General features: G+C 37.2%; 1 protein-coding gene across 6 annotated transcripts in view; it reads right to left on the bottom strand.

Annotated features, from left to right (window-relative positions):
• Positions 1-4,103: 4,103 nt before the first annotated feature.
• The window catches only part of CEP135 (centrosomal protein 135), a 75,216-nt gene continuing 56,188 nt past the window's right edge, over positions 4,104-23,131 (bottom strand). For 3 of the 6 annotated variants that reach the window (XM_032334357.1, XM_032334359.1, XM_032334358.1), the window contains 11 exons: positions 20,977-21,092; positions 20,557-20,711; positions 19,684-19,739; positions 18,761-18,929; positions 17,603-17,713; positions 17,111-17,296; positions 12,969-13,178; positions 11,689-11,891; positions 10,061-10,165; positions 7,402-7,514; positions 4,104-5,586 (listed from right to left, as the gene is read on the bottom strand). In XM_032334357.1, the coding sequence (XP_032190248.1) occupies positions 7,412-7,514; positions 10,061-10,165; positions 11,689-11,891; positions 12,969-13,178; positions 17,111-17,296; positions 17,603-17,713; positions 18,761-18,929; positions 19,684-19,739; positions 20,557-20,711; positions 20,977-21,092 (1,414 nt within the window). In that variant the 3' untranslated portion in view covers positions 4,104-5,586; positions 7,402-7,411. The other 3 variants (XM_032334360.1, XM_032334361.1, XM_032334362.1) reach the window with 3 other exon arrangements.

Genomic DNA, 23,131 nt, shown 5'->3' with positions numbered 1-23,131 from the left:
AAGAAAATGTGTATTCTGCTTGTTGGGTGTAAAATTTTATATACGTACATATACACATACAGTTGTATATTTGTAATGGATGTATATGTTCTATTGTTGTTCTTGTTCACCAGTATGTAATACCCTGGTTTTTTCTTTTTTCTTTTCCCTAAAATTCTATCTAGTTAGATAAGATTAGTACTCTAGTTTTCTCTTGGTTCCCATGTGCCTGGTGAATCTTTTCCTTTTATTTTCAAATTTTCCATGTGTTTTTATTTTTTATTTTTATTTTTATTTTTATTTTTTAAGATTTTTAATTTATTTATTTTGACAGAGAGAAATCACAAGTAGACGGAGAGGCAGGCAGAGAGAGAGGGAAGCAGGCTCCCTGTGAGCAGAGAGCCCGATGCGGGACTCGATCCCAGGACCCTGAGATCATGACCTGAGCCGAAGGCAGCGGCTTAACCCACTGAGCCACCCAGGCGCCCATGTTTTTATTTTAAACATCTCTCTCTTGTAGCTTTAAATCCAAACTGACTGCCATTTAACTGAAGAAACTTACCCGCTTACATTTATTGTGGCTACTCTTAAAAAAATTTTTTTTTTTTAATTTACTTATTTGACAGACAGAGATCACAAGTAGGCAGAGAGGCAGGCAGAGAGAAAGGAGGAGGCAGGCTCCCCGCTGAGCAGAGAGCCTGATGTGGGACTTGATCCCAGAACCCTGGGATCAGGACCTGAGCTGAAGGCAGAGGCTTTAACCCACTGAGCCACTCAGGCGCCCCTATTGTGGCTACTCTTATATAAAGACTTACTTTTGCCATCTTGTATCATATTTTCAAATATACTTTCTTTTTTTCTGTTTTCTTGCTTTCCACTGCAGGGATCATGTTTTCTTGTGCTGATTTAAATGTTAAATCACTTAACAGATTGTCTAAAAGTAAATTCACCTGTACTAGTTATATGTCCATAGACAAGTCTTGCCTGTGCTCTCATCTATAAAATGAGAATAAAGAATATGATTGTTGTGGGAATTAAGTGAGTTAACATATGTAAAATTTTCAGCACCTGGGAAGAATAAAGTGCTAGGTGTTTACTGTTATATCATTATGATAATGGCTTTTAAGACTTATAGCGGGGGCACCTGGGTGACTCAGTGGATTAAGGCCTCTGGCTTAGGCTCAGGTCATGATCCCAGCGTCCTGGGATCAAGCCCCGCATCAGGATCTCTGCTCACCTGGAGGCCTGCTTCCCTTCCTCTCTCTCTCTGCCTGCCTCTCTACCTGTGATCTCTGCTTGTCAAATAAATAAATAAATACATAAAATCTTTAAAAAAAAAAAAAAAGACTTATAGCAGTGTTATTTCACCCTGATTTCTGAAACATTAGTATATATATCTTCTCCCCCAAACACAAATATTTGACTTCTCATGTTCTTCCATCTAGCATATTGTCATTATCCAGTTTTGGTCTGAATTGTTACGGATTTTCCTTCCTTCCCTACTTGCCCCCTTCCTTCATTCCTTTCTTCTGTCTCTCTCTCCCCCACTTCTCTCCTTCCCCTCTCCTCCCTTCTTTCCTTCTCCTCTTTCTTGTTTTGTCCTTCCCTCTTTTTTTATTAGTACAATAGACTTCACCAACAATTCTTTTTCCTTTTCAGGTGAGCTGTTTCTCTCTGGGGCCTTTAAAATTTCTTTCCTTGTCTTTAATATTGTATCTAAATGTGGGTTTTCCCCTTCTCTCCTTTTTGGCTTTTTCTGAACCTCTTTAATAAAGACCTCAGATTGTATCCTTTGATTTAGTGGCATTTATTTCCATTATTTCTTAAAATATTTTTTGCATTCCTAGTATTTCTCTCTTCTAAGGATCATTATTACCTAGATGTTGGCACTCCGATACACATCCTCCATAATGATTTTCTTTTACATTTGCGATCTCTTTTTCTGATGCCTTCTGGAAAAAGTTCTTAATTTTATCTTCAAATACACTTATCTTAAGCTCTATTTATCCCTAGTCCTTCCTCAAAGGACAGAGGCAGTACCAAATAAGAACAAAATATAGCAAAAAGCACTAACTGGGAACATTATGTGTGAAAAAGGAAATAAACAACACATGGGGGTTTTTGGTACCTTGACAAAAATGGTTTGCAGTAATGGGAATTACTTTCCCATTATACCTACCTTTCCTTTCAAGAAGGAAAAGTTTAAAGAGGGGATAAAGTGAGTATAGATAACATCTTCTAAAAGATTTTTTTTCCCTCTAAAGGGTGCAAAAAATGGAATGGTTGGGCCTAGGAGGATTTTAACATGGGAGATTTAAAACAGGAGTTTTGCATGCAAGTGTGAACAAGCCAATAGAGCAAAAATGGGACCCAGGAATGTGGGACTAATGAAGAAGTCTTTTGAGTAGTAGAAGGAATGAACACTGATCAGGATTAGATAAAATAGCTAGAGGTAAAGATGGTTCATGTTATAACAGAATAGGAAATTACAAAGATACGGATGCCTCCAAATCTATTGTTCACAGATTAGGGAGAGTGAGGAAGTTTCCTGCTTCCATTTTCTCAGTGAAAAAAGAAACAACCTGAGAGCAAGAAAGGGGGAGGACGGAAGGTCTGAGTAAAGAGGAGGTGTGAAATGCTTGTTGAGGAGAGATTAAGTGTGAATTGACCAGGAAAATGTGTACAGATCCTCACACTGTGCTGTGAGCCCTTGATCTTCACGGCCAGAAATTTTCAGTGAAAAGGGTCAGCATGGTTGGTTTTTTTTGTCTAGCCCCATCCAGCTGCTTAGGTACAGATGCAGTGCAGTTGGAGCAGTTGGATACAATTAAGATTTGAGTTTTCAGTTTAGAAGGATAAGAGAATTTATGGTAAATGCCAAGAAAATAATGCCTATCCTAGATAAAAAGGAAAGCGAGGGACTTCTAGACAAGGGATAGGTGAGAGAATCAATTGTCTAGAGATCCTGGTAAAGCTACAGAATTGTTAGGGTAGGCATGACAGAGTGACCCAGAAAGTGGGGGTGAGTAGTATGCTACAAGTTGAGATTTCTGGAGGTAATGATAGGATCTAAAGCAGTGTGTTCAAACTATAGGGTGAGCCCCATTAATAGGTCATGAAATCAGTTTGGTGGATCAGTTTCTAATTAGCACATTTTAAATCTGATTACACATTAGAATCACCTAGAGAACCTAAAATTTAAAAAAACCCAACAAAAACAAAACAAAAAACCCCCAAATGCTCACACCTAACTGCCAGAGATTCTTATTTGGACTAACACAGGGCTCAGAAATCAGTTTTTCATTAAAATTGTCCAGGTAGGGGTGCCTGGGTGGCTCAGTGGGTTAAAGCCTCTGCCTTTGGGTCAGGTCATGATCCCAGGGTCCTGGGAACGAGCCTGCATCAGGCTCCCTGCTCAGTGGGGAGCCTGCTGCCCACCCCCTCTCTGCCTGCCTCTCTGCCTACTTATGATTTCTCTCTGTCAAATAAATAAATAAAATCTTATAAAAAGAAAATTGTCCAGGTAACTCTAATGTGCAGGCCTGGTCAGTCACCACTGTTCGAAGAAGATACTGACATAAAAAAGACTGATGATCGAATTAATGGTAGAACGACAGTAAGTCAGGTGCTCAAATCTTCTAAAAACTGGGGAGAGCCTGTTTAATCATTTTTTAGATGGATTTCAAACAAACTTTGATTTCATTTCTTATATTTGAACTTCCTAGAAATAAAGTCAATAAAAAAAAAAAAATCTGGCACATAAGCACTGTGATTTCCCCATATCCTATCATGATAAAGTTTCATTTGAATTAATTGTACTTAACTTTAGAATTAAGAATATTGCTAAAATTTAAGAAAAAACTATTTGTAAGAAAGAGAAAATAAATTGACTGGAAAGTTTATTGGAAAATCTATATCAAGCATAATTTAAAATTACTTAAAAACATCTATAAAAGGTCAGAACATTTGGTATTATAGGATAAAACTAATATAGAAAAATTGTAGTAACATGGTTAAGAAAATAACAAAGCTATACATGTTTAAATTATAGAAAACATTAAAAATAAAATATTAACACAATATGTCTTGCTGTTGCTTGGGGGGAAAAGGTGGGGACAGATATTTTTATTTACATATATTTATTAAAAGATTTTCCACATGACATTGCAAATAGTCCCATTTCTCTTGTATTTTTCTATATAATACATGAATTCACACAAAGGAGGCAGAATACATACAATTACAAAGATGGCAGAAAAGTAAACCACATCATGCCCAATACACAGTGGATTACTGCAAAGGGTATAACCCGAACATATAAGGCATATTCGTTTTGGAAAAACAACAGTGCCCACCCCTAGGTACACACAAACACACACACACAAACTCCACTGCAGTAAACCACGAGAGAAAACAAAACATATCAAAAATAACTGCTCTTCGACTTTCCTATGTTAGTTCTTAAGTTCTTTTTCAATCATAATGAAATCCACAGAGAACAGAGTTTTCTTCAAATGTGTATGGTTCAAACACGATTAGTTTTTGTATCTGATATTCTATTTTTTACTTCTGTTCTTCTATTGATGTATGTTTATATCTAAAGTCCTTAAAATTACAACTTTGAAAATTAATTGCAAAAAGTTGTTTTCTATTTAATATGCCACAGTTCAGTGTTTACTACTATTCTGCAAGACTCATAAATTAAAACACACAGGTTTAGAAGCAAATAACTGCTATTACTGAATGTATATTGGCATTTTAACAAAATACTGTACTTACTCCATATACTTCTATACTCTGAGATTTTCAATTAATATAAGGAGGACTTTTATTTACCAAAAAAGTGTCTCAAATTTCTGTTCTATACTTCGTCTTACAAAATTCTGAATGCAGCTTTTTGTTTGATTCTGATAGAACTTGTTATACGAAAACCATGTGATAACCACAATATTACATTGTATGTAATATATAAATGTATCTTTTCTATCAGTTTTGCTAGTTAGCAGTAACAAATTATATATGGTGATCATTATTTTATCAAGACCTCTGCTATTGTAAGAATAGACCTGAATATATTACCCTTGATGACAACAAAAAACTGGTGAATAATTTTACATTTAGAAGAAAAAAGTGAGAGAGCACAGCATCAAAGTTGATAATCCTCTGTGAATGCATTAAAGATACGGTTTATAAACACAGGCATGAAAACTAAAAACTCTGAAAATAAGTACAGTAAGAATATTTACATATACATATCATGGCTCATTATGAAAAAGATTATTAAAGTATAATGTGAACAATACATTATATTCACAGTATAAACAACACACTTTGAGGAGAAATTTAAGTCAGGAATAGTATAAATACAGATAGAACATTAGTTAGCACTATTAATGTTTTGTTCTGTCACATATATAAAAATATACACATAGATATGGCTCTTTTAAACCAAAATTTTTACATAAATATTCACTGATTTAAATAAAAGTTGACAGAGGTAGAATTTGTGTCAATGTTCATGATTTTCAGGAACAAGTATTTAAAATATTTCATTACTGTTCTGTCCTTTAAAAAATCCATATAGGTAACTCATTTGTAGCCATCATTCTGAAAAAGAAGGGACAGGAAAGGTGAGTTAAGAGAAAAATAACAAACAAAATTACTTAGAACATTTAAAGAAAACTGAGATTGTTTTCACTTTTAACTGAAATTGTAGTCTCTAATAAAGCCTTTGCCCATAATCAAGCTTTAATTAGTACCTCAGAAGTACTGTTCTATACTTCAAAAAGATATTCCCCTCAAACCGCCAGGTACATCAAAGTATATGAGGACTAAATGAATAATACAGAATGAAAAGAAACATAGCATGTCTCAATTAACAAAGCATGTTAATTGAGAAAAATCACTCAAAACAAGGAATAATATGACAGGTTAATAGACAAGTACTGTACAATGTATTGTCTGAGTCTTAAAAAGCATATTATAGGTAGTCAAATATTTTTTCAAGTATTTTAACCTTACATGCTATCTAATCACTCTCCCAATTAAAACACACACACTAAAATATGAAAAATTCCATAATGGAAACACTGAGAAAGTAACCTAAGTAAATAATGGAATAGCCATGTGATGGACTGTGAGATCCTTTTATCTTATTTTATTTAAAGATTTTATTTATTTACTTATTTGCCAGAGAAACACAGCAAACAGAGAGAGAGAGAACACAAGCAGGGGGCGTGAGAGAGAAGTAGCAGGTTTCCCGCTGAGCAAGGAGCCCAATGCAGGGCTTGATCCCAGACCCCTGTTAGATGATTTTAAAGTGGCATTTTTGAAAATACTTTTTATGATAAGAGTAGATGCTCTCAACAATTTATTAAGGGGAAAAACCCCAAAGAACAAAACAAAACAAAAACAGGATAAAAACTATTTCAAGTAAGATCTCTATTAGAATCGTATGTCTATGAGTGTGTGTGTTTATTTATTATACATCAAATACAAGAAGTATATACCAAAATGTTAATTGCTAATTTCTCTGGGTTGTAGGATTAAAACTGTGCTGAAGGCAGGCGCTTAACCCACTGAGCCACCTAGGCGCCCCAAACAGTTTTTCATCTTAATCCCTCCCTTGTATTCATCCAGTACACAGAAGGACCTTCAATGGCTCCCCCTGACTCATAGAACCAAGACTACACACAATCTCTAATTTTGCCTCACATTCAACATATCCTGTATGCCCCACTCTACCTTCCATGCCTTCTTCCCTAATCACTTCCCAACAACCTGTCAATCCCGTCAGATTGAGGCTACTGTGCCACGTGCATTCTTTTTTTTCTTTAAACTTTATTCTTATTTTTTTAAGATTTTATTTATTTATTTGACACACAGAGAGATCACAAGTAGGCAGAGAGGCAGGCAGAGAGAGAGGGGGAAGCAGGCTCCCCGCTGAGCTGACAGCTGGATGTGGGGCTTGATCCCGGGACCCTGAGATCATGACCTGAGCCAAAGGCAGAGGCTTAACCCACTGAGCCACCCAGGCACCCCGCCATGTGCATTCCTATTTGTACATCTTCGTCTACAATTTTACCACCTATTATCTGTACCTTGAATTTGGCACTTCATCCAATATTACCATGTGATATCTCATACTGTCATTTAGTTTTCTATTGTGAATGTCTTCTTTTTTTTAAATGAGGTATAATTTACAGACAATAAAATGCATGAACTGCTACTGTTCAGGTCACTGAATTTTTACAATCATATATATGCACGTAACCATCACCAAAACACAGAACATTCCGTTACTTCACAAAGTTCCGCTGACCACCGCTACAGGCAATTTCCCCTTCCCCGAAGCTGAAAACTACTTCCTGAATGTTCATAACTACAGATTAGTTTTGCCTCTCCTTGGTGTTACGTACATACCTTCTGATAATTAACAGTTTATATGTTCAGGAGAATGTAAAGGAGACTTTAAAGTAGAACAAAGGGGTGGCGTGGGAAGACCATGGCGACGCATCTCCTGGATTGCGCGTTCTCTGTCAGTAAAGAACAAGTAAGAGATTATACCAGAAAGTGGAATACAAATATAAGCTGCTGTTGTTGTTACCGGCTGACTAAATAACTTCTCAATTAATTAATGAGTATTTCTGTTACATTTAAATCCTGCATCCTTATATAATCTTTAAGTAGTGAATAAAAGATTTCAATTACAGTAATATGTACCGTAAGAGACTGTTCAAAGCCTCACTGAATAGAGGTTTTCAAAGTTGGCTGGTTCCCTGCTCTCTCCGCCCGTCCTTTCCCACCTCCCCTTGCACATAGACCTAGCCTCCTTCTTCCTAACAACTTCCAAATATCGGAAGTGAAATCACCATTTTCTCTGTTATGCTAGAGTCCAAGTCAGCCCCACAAAGCATGGTAACTGTGTGGCTACCTCTTTTGTGCACTATTCAATCTCTGGCCTAGACTTTCTGCCTTATCAGATATCTTCAGTATCCAGGATTTCTACCTAGTTGGGTGTTTCACAAACATTTTTTCATTATTAACCCCCTAAAGAAACTTTTTAAGATATTCCCTCCCCCCAAATTTTCTACCTCTCCCCATGAAATTTTAACATGTAGATACACTATTTATGTACTGAGTCCCCTTACAGGGCTATAAATCATTGTAATACCTAAAGTTTTTTTGTCCCACTCTCTCTTCCCCCAAGAACCAAAAGTGTTCCTTGGGGTGGTGTACAAATGTATAATCTAGTTGGATGGTAAGGAAAAAGAGACATGGTCATGCCAGTCAAGGTTTCTTTGAGGACTAGGGGCAACGGAAAAAGAAGAATTAATGGGGTCTTATAACCCTAGGCAAAAGAGGGCTTGATTTAGGGCCCTTGATTTTAAGAGAATTTAAATCATCATTAGGAAATGGAAATCATCATGCATGTGCAGTTTAGCACATTAAGAAACTACATCATGGGGTGCCTGGGTGGCTCAGTGGGTTAAAGCCTCTGCCTTCAGCTCAGGTCATGATCACAGGGTCCTGCGATAGAGCCCCTGCATTGGGCTCTCTGCTCAGTGGGGAGCCTGCTTCCTCCTCCTCCTCTCTCTCTGCCTGCCTCTCTGCCTACTTGTGATCTCTCTCTGTCAAATAAATAAATTTTAAAAACCTTAAAAAAAAAAAAGACTACATCTTGCCAATTACAAGAAATTAGTAACACTGCTTTTATGACACTGATACATTTCTTCATTTCTCAGGCTTCATTTCTTTTTGAAATCATAAATATTGATTTCCTAGTAAATTTTGTCTATAGTCCAAAGAACACCTCACTCAAAGTTCTGATGCCAATGGATAATAAGAGAACTCAAAAAATTGACCAGATAAGCAATATAACCAACTACTTGAGAAAGAAATCTCAGGAATGTTGATGTCTATGGTATTAACATAGCAAGAAAGAATAACAGAAGAAAGGTAACTTGACAAGTGATTCGCAAATTAGATTTTGATTTTAGCTGTGAAAGCAGGTGTCATTTCTCCTTGTAACATTTGGGGATTCAAGTTTTTAATGTAACAAAGCAAATGAACTGAAATATAACTGAGTATGAAAATTACTAAGCTATAGGGAATATATTGTATGTAAGAGCATGGGATATAAAATTGGATCTGCCTTTCCTTCATTTTAATTAATTAACTGTAAGATTAATTAACTAATTTAATGTAGTCTCCACGCCCAGTATGGAGCCCAGTGCAGGGCTTGAACTCATAACAGTGAGATCAAGATCTGAGCTGAGAACAAGAGTCAGATGCTTAACTGACAGAGCCAACTAGGCGCTCCATTAAATTTTTTTTTTTAATTCAAGTACAATTAGCATGCCTATGTTAGTTTCAGGCGTACAGGATCTACCTTGATTGTAGTTTTGGCTCCACCATTTACTATTTGTGTGACTTTGGTTTCCTCTAATATAGGCATAAGAATAGATTATTGGTATATGGTATCCGGCACATATTTATCAATTGTTCTTGTTTTTTTTTTAAAGATTTTATTTACTTATTTGTCAGAGAGCGAGAGAGAGAACATAAGCAGGCGGAGCAGCAGGCAGAGCGACAAACTGACTCCCTGCTGAGCATAGAGCCCAATGTGGGGCTCAATCCCAGGACCCTGGGATCATGACCTGAGCTGAAGGCAGACACTAAATGGACTAAATCACCCAGGCATCCCTTATCCATTGTTCTTACGATCATCATCACTCTTGTGATGACCTATATTTAGAGATTCCTATTGGATGATATCGTCTGGGTTCTTGTAGAGTCTTTACTAGCTTGCTGATTCCCTATCTTTACTCTTTCAAATAATGCCCTAACTTTGCCCTGAGAAATCCTATAGAAAACATTGAGACAATACTTGCTACTTTATTTACCGTAAGGATATTATCTGCCACAACACGATGACTTTCTAGGAATAAATAGCAGAAGAAATTTATTTTTGTATGAATGCTAAAAGGAAGTTGTCTATTTTTAAGCCATATTAAATCCTTTTTGAAATAGGACAGGGAATAAATAAAAACACTGCTCAGTGCTAAGAATTTTTTCTTACCGTTCGTATCTTTCAGTTGAAATCTGCCTTTTCAGAGCATCGTGATCAGTTTGTAATTGTGTCACTTTAGCCCGAAGCATGGTGTTTTCCCGGCCTTGACTAGTTCTTAAAAACAAATTTTAAAAATCAAAGATATAATAACAAATGTGTTGTTTTTTAGTCAAGTGCTATGGATTTTTTTGTTATTAATAAATACAAAAGAGGTGATACTTAAGGACAAAAAAAGAAAAAAACAAATTTTTTAACACAAATTTTCTCAACTTAGTAAGTTTTTCTTTTCCTTCCGGAACTTCTATTACTAAGTTTTCCTTTTTATTCATTCATTCATCTTATTTATTTAATAAACTTTTTTTTTTAGAAAAAGATTTTATTTATTTGACAGAGAGAGACACAGCAAGAGAGACACAAGCAGGGGGAGTGGGAGAGGGAGAAGCAGGCTTCCCACTGAGCAGGGAGCCCGATGCAGGGCTCAATGTGGGGCTCGATGTGGGGCTCGATGCGGGGCTTGATCCAGGACCCTGGGATCATGACTTGAGCCAAAGACAGATGCTTAACGACTGAGCCACCCAGGGGCCCCTTTAACAAACATTTAAACTGAGCTTCCAGTATGTGCTGGGCACTGCAGCAATGGTGGAAATACAAATTTGAACAAGGCATGAATTACAGCATCAAGATGTAAAGCATCTTTGTTGACTTTTTCTAGACTCCTGCCTCAGAAAGATAAAATATTTTTTTCTTTTCCTTTCTTTTTTAAAGGTTTTATTCATTTATTTGACAGACAGAAATCACATGTAGGCAGAGAGGCAGGCAGAGAGAGAGAGAGAGGAGGAAGCAGGCTCCCTGCTGAGCAGAGAGCCTGATGGGGGGCTCAATGCCAGGACCCTGAGACCATGACCTGAGCTGAAGGCAGAGGCTTTAACCCACTGAGCCACCCAGGCGCCCCTCTTTTCCTTTTTTAAAAGAAGATTTTATTTATTTATTTGACTTCTAGCACAAGTAGGCAGAGCAGCCGGCAGAGGGAGAAGCAGGGTCCCCGCTGAAGAGAGAGCCTGACATGGGACTCACTCCCAGGACCCTGGGATCATGACCTGAGCCACACTTAACTGACTGAGCCAATCAGGTGCCCCGAAAGCGAAAATACTTCTAACTCCTTTTAAAACAGTTCTACTTGTACTATCCACTCCGGGTTTCTTCCCCTCTTCTATCAAGCATGTCCAAACCTGACCATCTAAAAGACACTATCATCAATCTCCAAAAAGGTAGTAACACACAGCCTTTTTGAAATCTTTTCCTCGTCCACAGCAAGAGACACACAGATGGTTCTCCCCATCTTGCAATGCTTTCTCCTTTAACTGACTCCTCTTTGTGCCTCAAATTTAGAAATTTTTCTAGAGCTCACTCATTCCCTTCCATGGGTACCATCTCTGGTGAAGACAGACAAATCTACATTTCCAAACACAATGTTTCTCCTGAACTAAACCCTTGAATTCCCTAAAGCAGCCATCATGTAAGGAAGATATTTTGGTTTTATGCCACCTTACATGCTCCCATCACCCTCTCCCACCAAAAACTGAAAAATTATTTTTGACAAGCTGTTTTCTTTATATAGGTTGATTTATGCCACTTACAATTTGCTTTCTGAAAGGGTTAACTTCTCTTTAAGCAGCTGAATTTCTGTATCCTTCTCGTGGGATGTTAAATGAGAATGAAATTCCTTATCTCTATTTGTAGCCAACAATGTTTCAAGGTTTTTAATTGTATGTCTCTCACTTGACAGTTGTTTTTTTAATAGTTCTGCTTCTGATTTCACATTTTCTAATTCTGCCGAAACCTATAGGGAAAACAAATGAAGACTACGTCAGTACAATTTTAGGCTTATTCTGAAAAATTATTTGCAGAGCTATACACCCATCAGTTGTTTATTTTGGGTACCACTTAAATATTTTGAATCACTTTTTTTTTCAGTGTAAGAAAATCATCTTATTTTCAAGATAATTTTTGCTATTTTCAGTAAGTGCTTATTTGCTACAAGACCTATTCCAGCCCTCAAATAGTTTTTACTCACACTACCTTGTCAAGAGAGGGTCATTAACATAAAAATCCTAAAATGTGGCCAATCTTATCAGCAAGGAAGCCCTTCTGATCTATTATATATACTCTGACTACACAGTTGAGTCAGCATTGGAGCTTCTCAGTACCCGAAAATAAAGACACTACTAAATTTATGAAAATTGGAAACACGCTGGGTTGTTTAAAGTATTGCCTCAGTTTGAGAATGGGAAGTTCCAGCTAACAAAACTTTTAAAATTAAGTGAGACTTAAATACCTTAAATACTTAAATAAATAAAAGATCTTATTTATTTATTTGAGAGAGAGAGTGAGAACGCACACACTTGCGTATATGAGGAGGTGGGGGCAAAGGAAGAGGAAGAAGCAGACTCCCCGCTGAGCAGACACCCAGCTTGAGGGCTCAGTTCCAGGACTCGAGATCATGACTTGAGCCGAAGGCAGTCACTTAACCAACTGAGCCCACCCAGACACCCCTAAATGTCTTGGGATTTTTATCAGGAAAAACAACTCCATTTAGGAAGCAATAAATTGCTCAATCCTTCATTTAAATCTTACCTTCAAACAGAGAGAAGAAATGTACTGGGATATACTCCTATTCTGCAATAAGAAGACTCCTGTTTTCCTAAACACCCATCTACTCCAAAATGGAGAGCACCTAATTTCATCACCATGTTTGCCAGAAAAATCCTGGCAAAGAATCTAGTTGTCAGAACCCCGTAGTCAAATGTAACTCCTTTAAGGGGAACAAATATATTGGGCAGCGTCTGATGAAGTAAAACAGTGAGAGGAGGGCTCAATAAAATAATGTGCTACAAAACAGTATCTTTTAAGTGCTTACCCTCTCTAACTCCAGGCTTTTGGAATTCAGTTGTTGGGTCATAATGTCTTTGCCTGAATCAAGCTTAATGCAAAGTTCTCTGAGAGACGACAAATCATTCAACACTGCTGCTTTTGCATCTTCCTGATGTCTCAGCTCTTCTTCTAATCTGGACATGGCTTTGGCCATTGATGAGATCTGAGATTCGTAAGCATGGTGTGCATTTATGTGCTGAAAGTAGAAAAAGAAACTGGTAAAAAGTTAAAATAACCCAATAATTTTAAAGGCTTGAGTCTGTGCAGCCGAGACCCCTCTTTATGGAAACATAAGAGCCAATTTTTGCATACTTTAACATACTCTCAGGAAGCTTTCTGCTATTTAAAGATGGCCTATTTAATGCTTAACCAAATGAACTGTATGTACTTATTAATCACAGTACCTAAGTACCTCACGTATGTATTTGGAAGATGCAAAGATTAAAATTTTTGTTTTAGGGTGAACAAGAGGGATCTTTGAAGTTAGGTTAAAATTTTATCTTTATAAATTGTTATAACACCCTTACAAGAAAAAGTAACATATATACTTCTCACTTCTCAGATGTCTTTAAATTTTAAATTTCAAAATGGAGTTTGCCTTAAAACGAAATGCCTGAGTTATATTTAAATTTAATTTAACCTAATAGTAACACACAACTTTATAAGATTTTAATAACTGAAATTATAAAGTTTGAAATACTGATATAAATTTTTTTCTAGAATAGTCCACATTTTAAGTTTCTCAATTTAAATTGAGTGATAAATACAAATTGATATAAACTCTACTCTAGACTTTAATAAGAATTCCATACTTGAAAAATAAAATTATTTTAACAGCTACTAAGAAAAGAAACTGACATTAAAAATCTAACTGTGCTGTGAAGATTTAATAAATTCCAGTGATTGGAGAAAAGTATTTGGATTTTCCAAGTTAATGAATTTAAAGTCAAAGTTCCCCAAAATGAAATATAAATATGTAAAAGTCAGTTTTATATACCACATAAAAACATGAACAATGACAGAAGAAAAATATTAAAGAATAGTTTCTTCTGAGCATTTTTCTGAAGGTTGAAAAGCTTTCCTTCAGTTATTATATTCTTAATAGAAAAACTCAGAGAGACAGGGTAGTTCCTAGCCCTGCTGTAACCAATCACTGTAAATTACTGGGTGGTTTAAAACAACAGAAATTTCTTGTCACAATTCGGAAGGTTACAAGTCTGAAATCTAGCCATTAGCAGAGCTGGCTGCTTCTGCAGGTTCTGAGAGAGAATCTACTCCATGCCTCCCTCCCAACTGCTGGTGGCCGCCGGCAGTCCTCAGTGTTTTTGCCTTGTGGACGCTTTGCTCCAGTCTCTGCCTCTGTCTTCATCCGGTGTTTTCCCTTCTATCTTCTGCTCCGGATTTCTCTTACAAAGGACACCAGTCACTGGATTATGGCCTGCCCTACCTAGTCCAGTATGATCTCATCTTACCTTGATCATACCTCCAAAAACTCTATTTCCAAATAAGGTCACATTCACAGGTGCTGGGGTATAGGATTTCAACATAACTTAAGGCCCCTAATTCTATCCCCCCTTTATCTCCCCCAAATTCTTATCCTTCCTTTGTGCAAAATACATTCACTCCATCCCAACACTCCAGCATCAACTGAGTCCAAAGTCTCATTTAAGCATCATCTAAATCAGCTATGGGTAAGACTCTGGGTATGGTCCAACCAGGCACCAAACTACTCTCCCTCCTGAGATCTGTGACACTAGTAAACAAGTTACTTGCTTCCAAAGACAATAGCGAAACAGAGACTAGACATGCCCACCCTGAATGGGAGAAAATATAAGGAATGAAAGGGTTACTAGTCCAGAGTAAGTTTGCAACCAACCAAGGGAAATTCCATTCGGTTTTAAGGCCTAAGAATAATTATCTGTGCCCAGTGGTCTCTCTTCTGGGCCTGCTAGAGTGGCCCCACCTTTTTGACCCTCAGCTAGAGCCCCACCCTCTTGGCCCTCCTTGCAACCAAGGAGGTAACATGCCCTGGGCCTGGGGTGACAATCGCAGCACCGCCAGCCTTGAGCTGCTCTTGGCAGCCAGGCTGGTCCTGAGCTGCCTCCAGAGACATTCTTCATTTTTCTCTAGGGAGAACACATATTTGTAGCTAAGGAACTCTATCAGCCTATTTTCTGCTGGTAGGATCCCAGATGTTCAAAGCCTTCCTTCATCTCACCTTGTTTCTGTCCCTGTCAGTACAAGCTGGCAGTATTTCTACTGAGATGACTGACTGGCTACATGAGTCACCTACCTAATCTGTTCACAAACAGACTGTGGAGCCACACTTGGTCCTGTCTCCAGAGCACACTGCCTGGATAGGCTAAGAATTTTCCAAGTCATCAAGACCTGTTTCCTTTTCCCCCTGAATTTTAAGTCTAGTATATTTAATATTCAGTGTTTTATTAGTTTCAGATGTACAATACAGTAACCCAACACTTCTGTATATTACTCAGTGTTCATCATGGTAAATGCACTCTAAATCCCCTTCACCTGTTTCTCAGCCCACCCCCCCCACCTCTCCTCTGGTGACCATCAGTTTGTTCTCTACAGTTAAGAGTCTGTTTCTTGGTTTGTCTCTTTTTCTTTGTTCATTTGTTTTATTTTTTAAATTCCACATTTGAGTGAAATCATATGGTATTTTTCTTTCTCATTTTGCTTAGCATTATACCCTTTAGATCCATCCATGTTGTTGTAAACAGCAAGAATGAAAAGATTCGTTCTTTTTTATGGCTGAGTAATATTTCATTGTGTGTGTTAGTGTATACACATATATATATACAATGTGTATATCTACTTCTCCCCTGCTTGTGCTCACTCTCTCAAAAAAAAAAAAAAAAATCTAAAAGAAAAAAAAAGTTCTACTTTCCTCCCAAGAGTAGACCATAATTAATTAAGCCAAGTCCTCTGCCATTTTATAACAAGGATCACCCTTCTTTCTGTGTCCAATAACATGATCTCATCTACGACCTCAGAAGAAACCTAGAAGACTACGACCTAGAAGAAACATTAAGATTTCTGGAAAAATTCTGTTCTTGAAAATTTATGTATTTTGTAAATGACAGAAGTTTTGTCAATAGCTTGTCTTTCTTTTTTCTGAGCTCTTACTAGAATCCTCTCTAACATGAATCTTTCTACCAACAAGTTTTTCAAAGCAATCTGGGCTTTTCTGATCAAGCACCTCAAAAGTCCTTCGGCCTATATCCATTACCAAATTTTAAAGCCACTTTCATATTTTTATGTTTGTTATAGTTTTCCTTAAGGAAAAAAGTATGACAATTCCTGAAAAAAATCAAACATAAAAATTACCATGATTCAGCAATTCGACTGCCAGGGATATCCTAAAGAAGTGAAAGCATGGACTTTTACTTTACTTTACTGTACATTCCCGTTCACAACAGTATCATTCCTGGCGACCACAGAGGAAAACAAATGAAACGTCCAATGACAGATGAATGGATAAAGAAAATGTGAGGTATATACACAACGGCATATTATTCAGCCTTAAAAAGAAATGAAATTTGGATACATGCTACAACATACGTGAACCTTGAGGTTAACTGAACCTTAAGCCTAAGTGAAATAAGCCAGTCGCAGAAAGACAAATATTGTATGATTCCACTTATATGAAGTACAAAGAGTAGTCAGCCCACCCCTCCACGTCCACCTCTTCTTTCTAGAGAAAGAAAGGAGGATGCTTGCCAGGGGCTGAGATGGGGAGGGAGGGCAGAGTGGGGGGGTGCAGAGGTGGGGCGTAAGGAATGGGGAGTTAGAGCTTAACAGGTACAGAGTTTCAGTCAGGGAAGATGAAAAAGTTCTGGAGATGGTCATGACAGTTGCCTAACAATGTGAATGTACTAATTGCCAAAGAACTGTACTCTTAAAACCAGTTAAGGTGGTAAATTTGATGTTATGCATATTTTACTACAATTTAAAAAAAAGTAATGGGGCTCCTACACAAATGATCAGAATTGATAAAAGATTATATTGAACTTACTTAATCAATGCTTAAATTTCACTTCATTAAAGTATCTTCGAACGTAATTGTTTTACTAAATAATGTCATCACAAGATAAATGAATATATTACCTCCTGAATTTCTTTTTCTAATAGCTCCACCCTTTCTCGAAGGTGTCTCCTCTCTGTGTCAATAGAAAGAAGTTCCAGTCGAACTGAGCTGCTTTCTCCCTCAGCTTGATGGGCTTTGACCTCCCAGTCTTCAGCTCGGTTATGAAGCATCTGGAATCTATCTAACAAATCTTGATTTTCTTTTTCCTGGTTTTAGGCACAATTAAATGATTTCTAAATTAGTAATTGTCACCCACTGGAATACTCATATCATAAACATATACAGACATTGGGATTTTGTTTTAATTAGGAAGCGTACACTATTAGACAGTATACTACGTTAAGATCTGTGGGGAAATAGAAAAATACAGTAGGCAAGGTCTCCACTCTCATATCTTAATATCTAAGAGAGGAGACAGAAAAAATAAATATATAAACGAGGAGACAGAATAAATACACATGGAAATATTTTTTAGATATCAGTCTTAAATCCAACCTAAATGTTTTTTTCACCTTAGCAGCCATTAAGCTCTCCCATCGTGACACTTCAGTTATGTAATTATGAACTCTACTCTTCATTTCTTCTTTTTCTTGCACTGCTGCTTCCAATTCCAGTGAGATTTCCTATAAATCAGAAAATTGAAGACAGATAAATCTACAATGAATGTGGCACCTAATGAGTTCTATTTATATTCAAATAGCTCCTTTAGAATTTGGGGAATAAGAGTAGGAAAAAGGAAAACAGTTTCTAAGAGTTATTTTCATGTTTTTCCTGACCTCGATTTTTTAACCAAATATTACCATCCATCTCATATAGTAGGCTTGATCATGTATCTGGCATTTATATTATGGAGCTAGCTATGCTCACGGATTGACATTTTTAAAAACTCATATATAGGCAATATGCTGTATACTGAATACTAAAAGTAATTAAAAAAAATTTTAAAATATTTAAAATAGGAAAATTATTCATCTTCTTGGTATAATCCTTTAATAAACCAGCACAAACAAACCAATACTTTTCAGTATCTGTCATTCTAAAATATTCATTAATTTACTTATAGGTATATCTCTAAGTTGCTGGCAGGAAGTGTGAAAAATTAAAATTTATCATGGGTCTTTAAAACGTAGCACTTTGCCCTGAGAGTGATGCTGGGAGTGAGGCTGACAATGGTAACTGCCACAGAGAATACCACGCTCTCAGCTTTAGGATTCCTAGTAACAAAGACCAAAAGGGTAAGGAGACCACAGCTGCATCAATTAGACACCCTGTGATACACAGCAGCATTCTAAACCACATTTTTAAATACTCTCATAAGTTCCATTCTCCTCAAAGATTTATGTTGCTGATATTTATATCATCAAATTTTATTTCATTTATTTATTTACTTATTTAATCGAAGATTTTATTTATTTATTTGACAGAGTAAAAGACAGCGAGAGAACACAAGCAATAGGAGTGGGAGAGGGAAAAGCGGGAGAGGGAGAAGCAGGCTTCCCCCTGAGCAGGGAACGGGTATGGAGCATGACAGAAGCCGAAGGCAGACGCTTAACCACCGAGCCACCCAGGCACCCCTATATCATTAAATTTGAAAAAACATTTAGAGCTTTAAAATTTAGCACAGAATGAATATGCGGTAGAACTATCAAAGTTTATGCACTGTGCTATACCTGGTTTTCTCTTGCCATTGTAGTCAGATCATCTTGTAATCTTCTGTTTTCCTTAAAAGATATTTCTTTAGATTTTCCGACCTCATCGAGTTCTTTGTGAGCTGCATCAAGCTGGCGCCGGAGGCTGCTTATTTCTCGGTCCCGATTAGTCAACGTTTCCTTTAGCTGGCTGTTAACAGGAGGGATGTGGAAATAATAAAGAAAGCTTTTTGGAAAACTGTAAATCATTTAAAAGAAAACTGTTGTACTCTGAATTAAGTATACTAAGAATACAAGAAACTATACTGCATTAAGACACTGATAGATTAGGTAAAGCAGATATTTTAGATCCCTACAAATCATTATTTAGAAATAATCGTAAAATAAATTTATAATTCCAAAGTCAAGTAAAAATAGAGGACTTTTTTTTTTTTTCTTTTTAAACAGAAGGCTTTCAAATGTTAGGAGCAAAACAAAATAGAGTGAATTGGCAAATATTATCTAATATTTAAGTCCCCACTACTATGTAATATGTAAGGTATACAAAATAATCATTAGTGACTTTTGCCTTAAGTAGAGATGACACATAAAATGTAAATTCTGTAACTGTTCAAGATAGGTTTTGATGTAGAATAAATTCCAGACTGGCTACTAAAGTAAAAAACTTTTAATGATTAGGGTCTGAAGAGAGTAAGTATAGTAGAAATAAAGAACAAATAGGTACAGAAAAGAATAATGAATCAGACATTGACTGTTGAGATGTTGATGACGGAGCAAGGGAGAAAGTCCAAGAGGATGGCATGTTCACATAACAGACTTAGATGCTGTCACTGGCAAAACTGAACAAGGAAATTTTCCTATTGTCAAACTGCTACTTAAAGACAAAAGCTGCCCTTACTGAAAATTTCTAAAAAAAGCAGGATGCCATTTCATTGATTACTTACTTCATAGAAGATTCATACTCTGAGATTGTCTTCTTCATCTGAGCAATAGCTTTTTCCTACAGAAATTATGAAAATATATGATTCAAAAACACTCATATAAAAATGTTTTTACTTGAATTTATATAAATTATCACATTTATGTAAATTATGCTATAAAAGGAAGCTTCAAAGTAAATATTTCTATGTCCCAACTGTACTTCACATATTGGCATGTTTCTACCCACTTGAAGATCCTCAATTGTTTTCTTGAGTTTGCTATAATAATATCTGATAAAATTACGTTCTATAGATAGGTATTTTTTTAAAAAAAGATTTATTTATTTATTTATTTGGCAGACAGAGATCACAAGTGGGCAGAGAGGCAGACAGAGAGAGAGATGGGGAAGCAGGCTCCCTGGTGAGCAGAGAGCTGAACATGGGGCTCCATCCCAGGGCCCTGGAATCACGACCTGAGCTGAAGGCAGAGGCTTTAAGCCACTGAGCCACCCAGGCACCCCTATAAATAGAATTTTTTTTGAGAGAGAAAATGCATGCATCCAGGGAGCTGGGGAGCAGGGGCAGAGGGAGAAAAACAGTATCAAGCAGGGTCCATAACCAATGTGGAGCTCGACACAGGGCTCAATCTCACAATACTGAGATCATGACCTAACCCAAAATCAAGAGTCCAATGCTTAACTGACTGAGCCACCTGGGAGTCCCTATAAATAGAATTTTTGCAAATCCAAATTATTGGCATGAAATAAAATTTAAGCCTATTAGTAGCTATGGCTCTGGGTCTTAGGAACTTGTACATGGGAGGTAAGAACTGTGTAATTGAGAGAATGAAATTGTTTCTGTTGAGATGCCAGATAAAGGTATTTAACGGTCACATACTTTATTAACCAAGTTTTCTTGCAAGTTTGCAATCTTTTCTGTCTTCTCATCTACAGTCTCCTGAAGAAAGTCTTTTTCTTTGTCAATAACACCAATGGTCTTTTTCATTACATGAGCCTCTTCATTCTGCGAAGTCATCTGAAGGTGTAGTTTACCTATGGATAGAGAGAAATGTTTGTTAGACAAAGTAAATTAGGTTTAGCAATAGCAAAACTTAGGGGCGTCTGGGTGGCTCAGTCGGTTAAGCATCGGCCTTTGGCTCAGGTCATGATCCCAAGGTCCTGGGATTGAACCCCCGCATCAGGCTCCCTGCTCAGTGGGTCATCTGCTTCTCCCGCTGCCTGCAGCTCCATCTGCTTGTGCTGTCAAATAAATAAAATCTTAAAAAAGAAAAAAAAGACAAAATTTAAAAACATTTACCTATTTTTTCCTCCAGTATGTTAATTTGTGATTGGGCTGATTCAAGTTCACCTCTTTTCTTGGAGAGCCGGTGCTGACAATCATCAAGTGACCGCTGTAGCTGCTCATTTACCATCCTAAAGAACCAATGGACAAAAACAAACGGCATTATCTCTGGCAGAAATAATTTTTTTTAAAAAGATTTTTATTTATTTGACAGAGATCACAAGTAGGCAGAGAGGGAGGCAGAGAGAGAGGGGGAAGCAGGCTCCCTGCTGAGCAGAAAGCCCAATGCGGGGCTCAATCCCAGGACCCTGGGACCATGACCTGAGCTGAAGGCAGAGGCTTTAACCAACTGAGCCACCCAGGTGCCCCAGAAATAATTTTTTTAAAAATGAGAGATCTTAAAGTATATTCTTATTTTTAAAGTTCATTTCTTATTTTAAAGCTCTTCCAGTTTAATCAATGGTATTATATTAATGATTATTTCTTGCTGTCCACCATTCTTCTCCAAAATGGTTCCACTTCCTAAAAATAATATAGTCTATAAATCAAATTAATTGTATTTCTAGAGGTTTCTTGGTAGTTTTAAAGTCCTCTTCAGTTTCCTAATATTAACACTTCCCTTATAAAATCTATTTTTAACAGTGGAGGTAAAGGTATAGTCATTTTTATTGTATTGCCAGGAACTTCCAAGGATTATCCATAAATCCTGACAAGTGAGATTTAATTTTACTTTCTATTTTGACTTTTTGGTGGGTAGTCAACTAGAGGTCACAGTTAACAGGCAAAGTAGACATTATTGCAGTGCAATGAATATTTAAAAGTAAAGACTGATTTCAGGGAACAAAAGAACATTACAGAAGAAATACAGACAATTTCAGAAGAATGACTTACTCATCAGTGAGATTATTTTTCAGAAGTTACAAGAATCTGCTCTCCTGTCATCTAGTTCTGGGATGTTTTTAACCCTGACCTTGAGTTCTCAACCCTGCCCAGAGGGAAAGAAGTGGTTCTCACCTCAGGCTATTTATTGGGAACTCCCACATGTTCCTTTTTAGAGGATAAGACAGGCAAGTAACTACCAAGTGTGGCTCAGTTTAGAACTGCTTACTGGGCAGGAGTTTTGGATTTCTGAAGCCATAAGTAAGATGGGACATCTGGATAGAAATGAAATGTCATTGGCAATACCAAGGTATTCTGAAAAGACGAAAAACATGACTCTGACTACGCTGACAGCAAGTGAATAATGGCCCAGAGGCAGGGAGGAAGGCTGAACTGAGACTGTCTTCTTCAGGGTTGCACAGTCAAACAGAACCAAGTCAAAAGGACTCTAGGTTCAAGCAATTTTATTTTATTTTATTTTTTAAAGATTTTATTTATTTATTTGACAGACGGAGATCACAAGTAGGCAGAGAGGCAGGCAGAGAGAGATGGAGAAGCAGGCTCCCTGCTGAGCAGAAAGCCCGATGAGGGCCTCAATCCCAGGACCCTGGGATCATGACCTGAGCGGAAGGCAAAGGCTTTAACCCACTGAGCCACCCAGGTGCCCCCAGTTCAAGCATTTTTTTTTTTCCTAAAAACATTTTATTTATTTATTTGACAGAGAGAGAGAGATAACAAGTAGGCATAGAGGCAGGCAGAGACCCAGAGGGAGAAGCAGGCTCCCTGTTGGGCAGAGAGCCCGATGTGGGGCTCAATCCGAGGACCCTGAGATCATGACCCGAGCCAAATGCAGAGGCTCAACCCACTGAGCCACCCAGGCACCCTCGGTTCAAGCAATTTTATTGCAAAAAATTATCTCTGAGGACTAGGTGACTGCACTGTACTTCAGCTGTTCCTGAAAGCTGTAGCTATTGCACTGAGGGTTATAAGCACAGGCAGCAGAGAAAAGAAGAAAGCTAATATTCATTGTATTGATACTTTAAAAATATTAGCTCTTTCATTCCTAGAACAATTCCATAATTAGAAATATCATCCACATTTTATAGACACAAATAAGTAATAACTTGTCTAAGGTGACAAAGCTATTAAAGCAAAGAAGTAAGTCCAGGTAGGCCAACCTGATATCAACATTATTCTACCACACGACATTGCCTTCTACGAAGAATTCAGGGAGACCAATATCTTCTATCTGGAAGGGGAAATGTCTGTTCAAAAATGGAATGGCCCAGAG

The sequence above is a fragment of the Mustela erminea genome, chromosome 2, assembly GCF_009829155.1.
Source record: "Mustela erminea isolate mMusErm1 chromosome 2, mMusErm1.Pri, whole genome shotgun sequence".
NCBI lineage: Eukaryota > Metazoa > Chordata > Mammalia > Carnivora > Mustelidae > Mustela > Mustela erminea.
The sequence above is the reverse complement of the archived record's forward strand: the minus strand, read 5'-3'. Positions and strand labels throughout refer to the sequence as shown.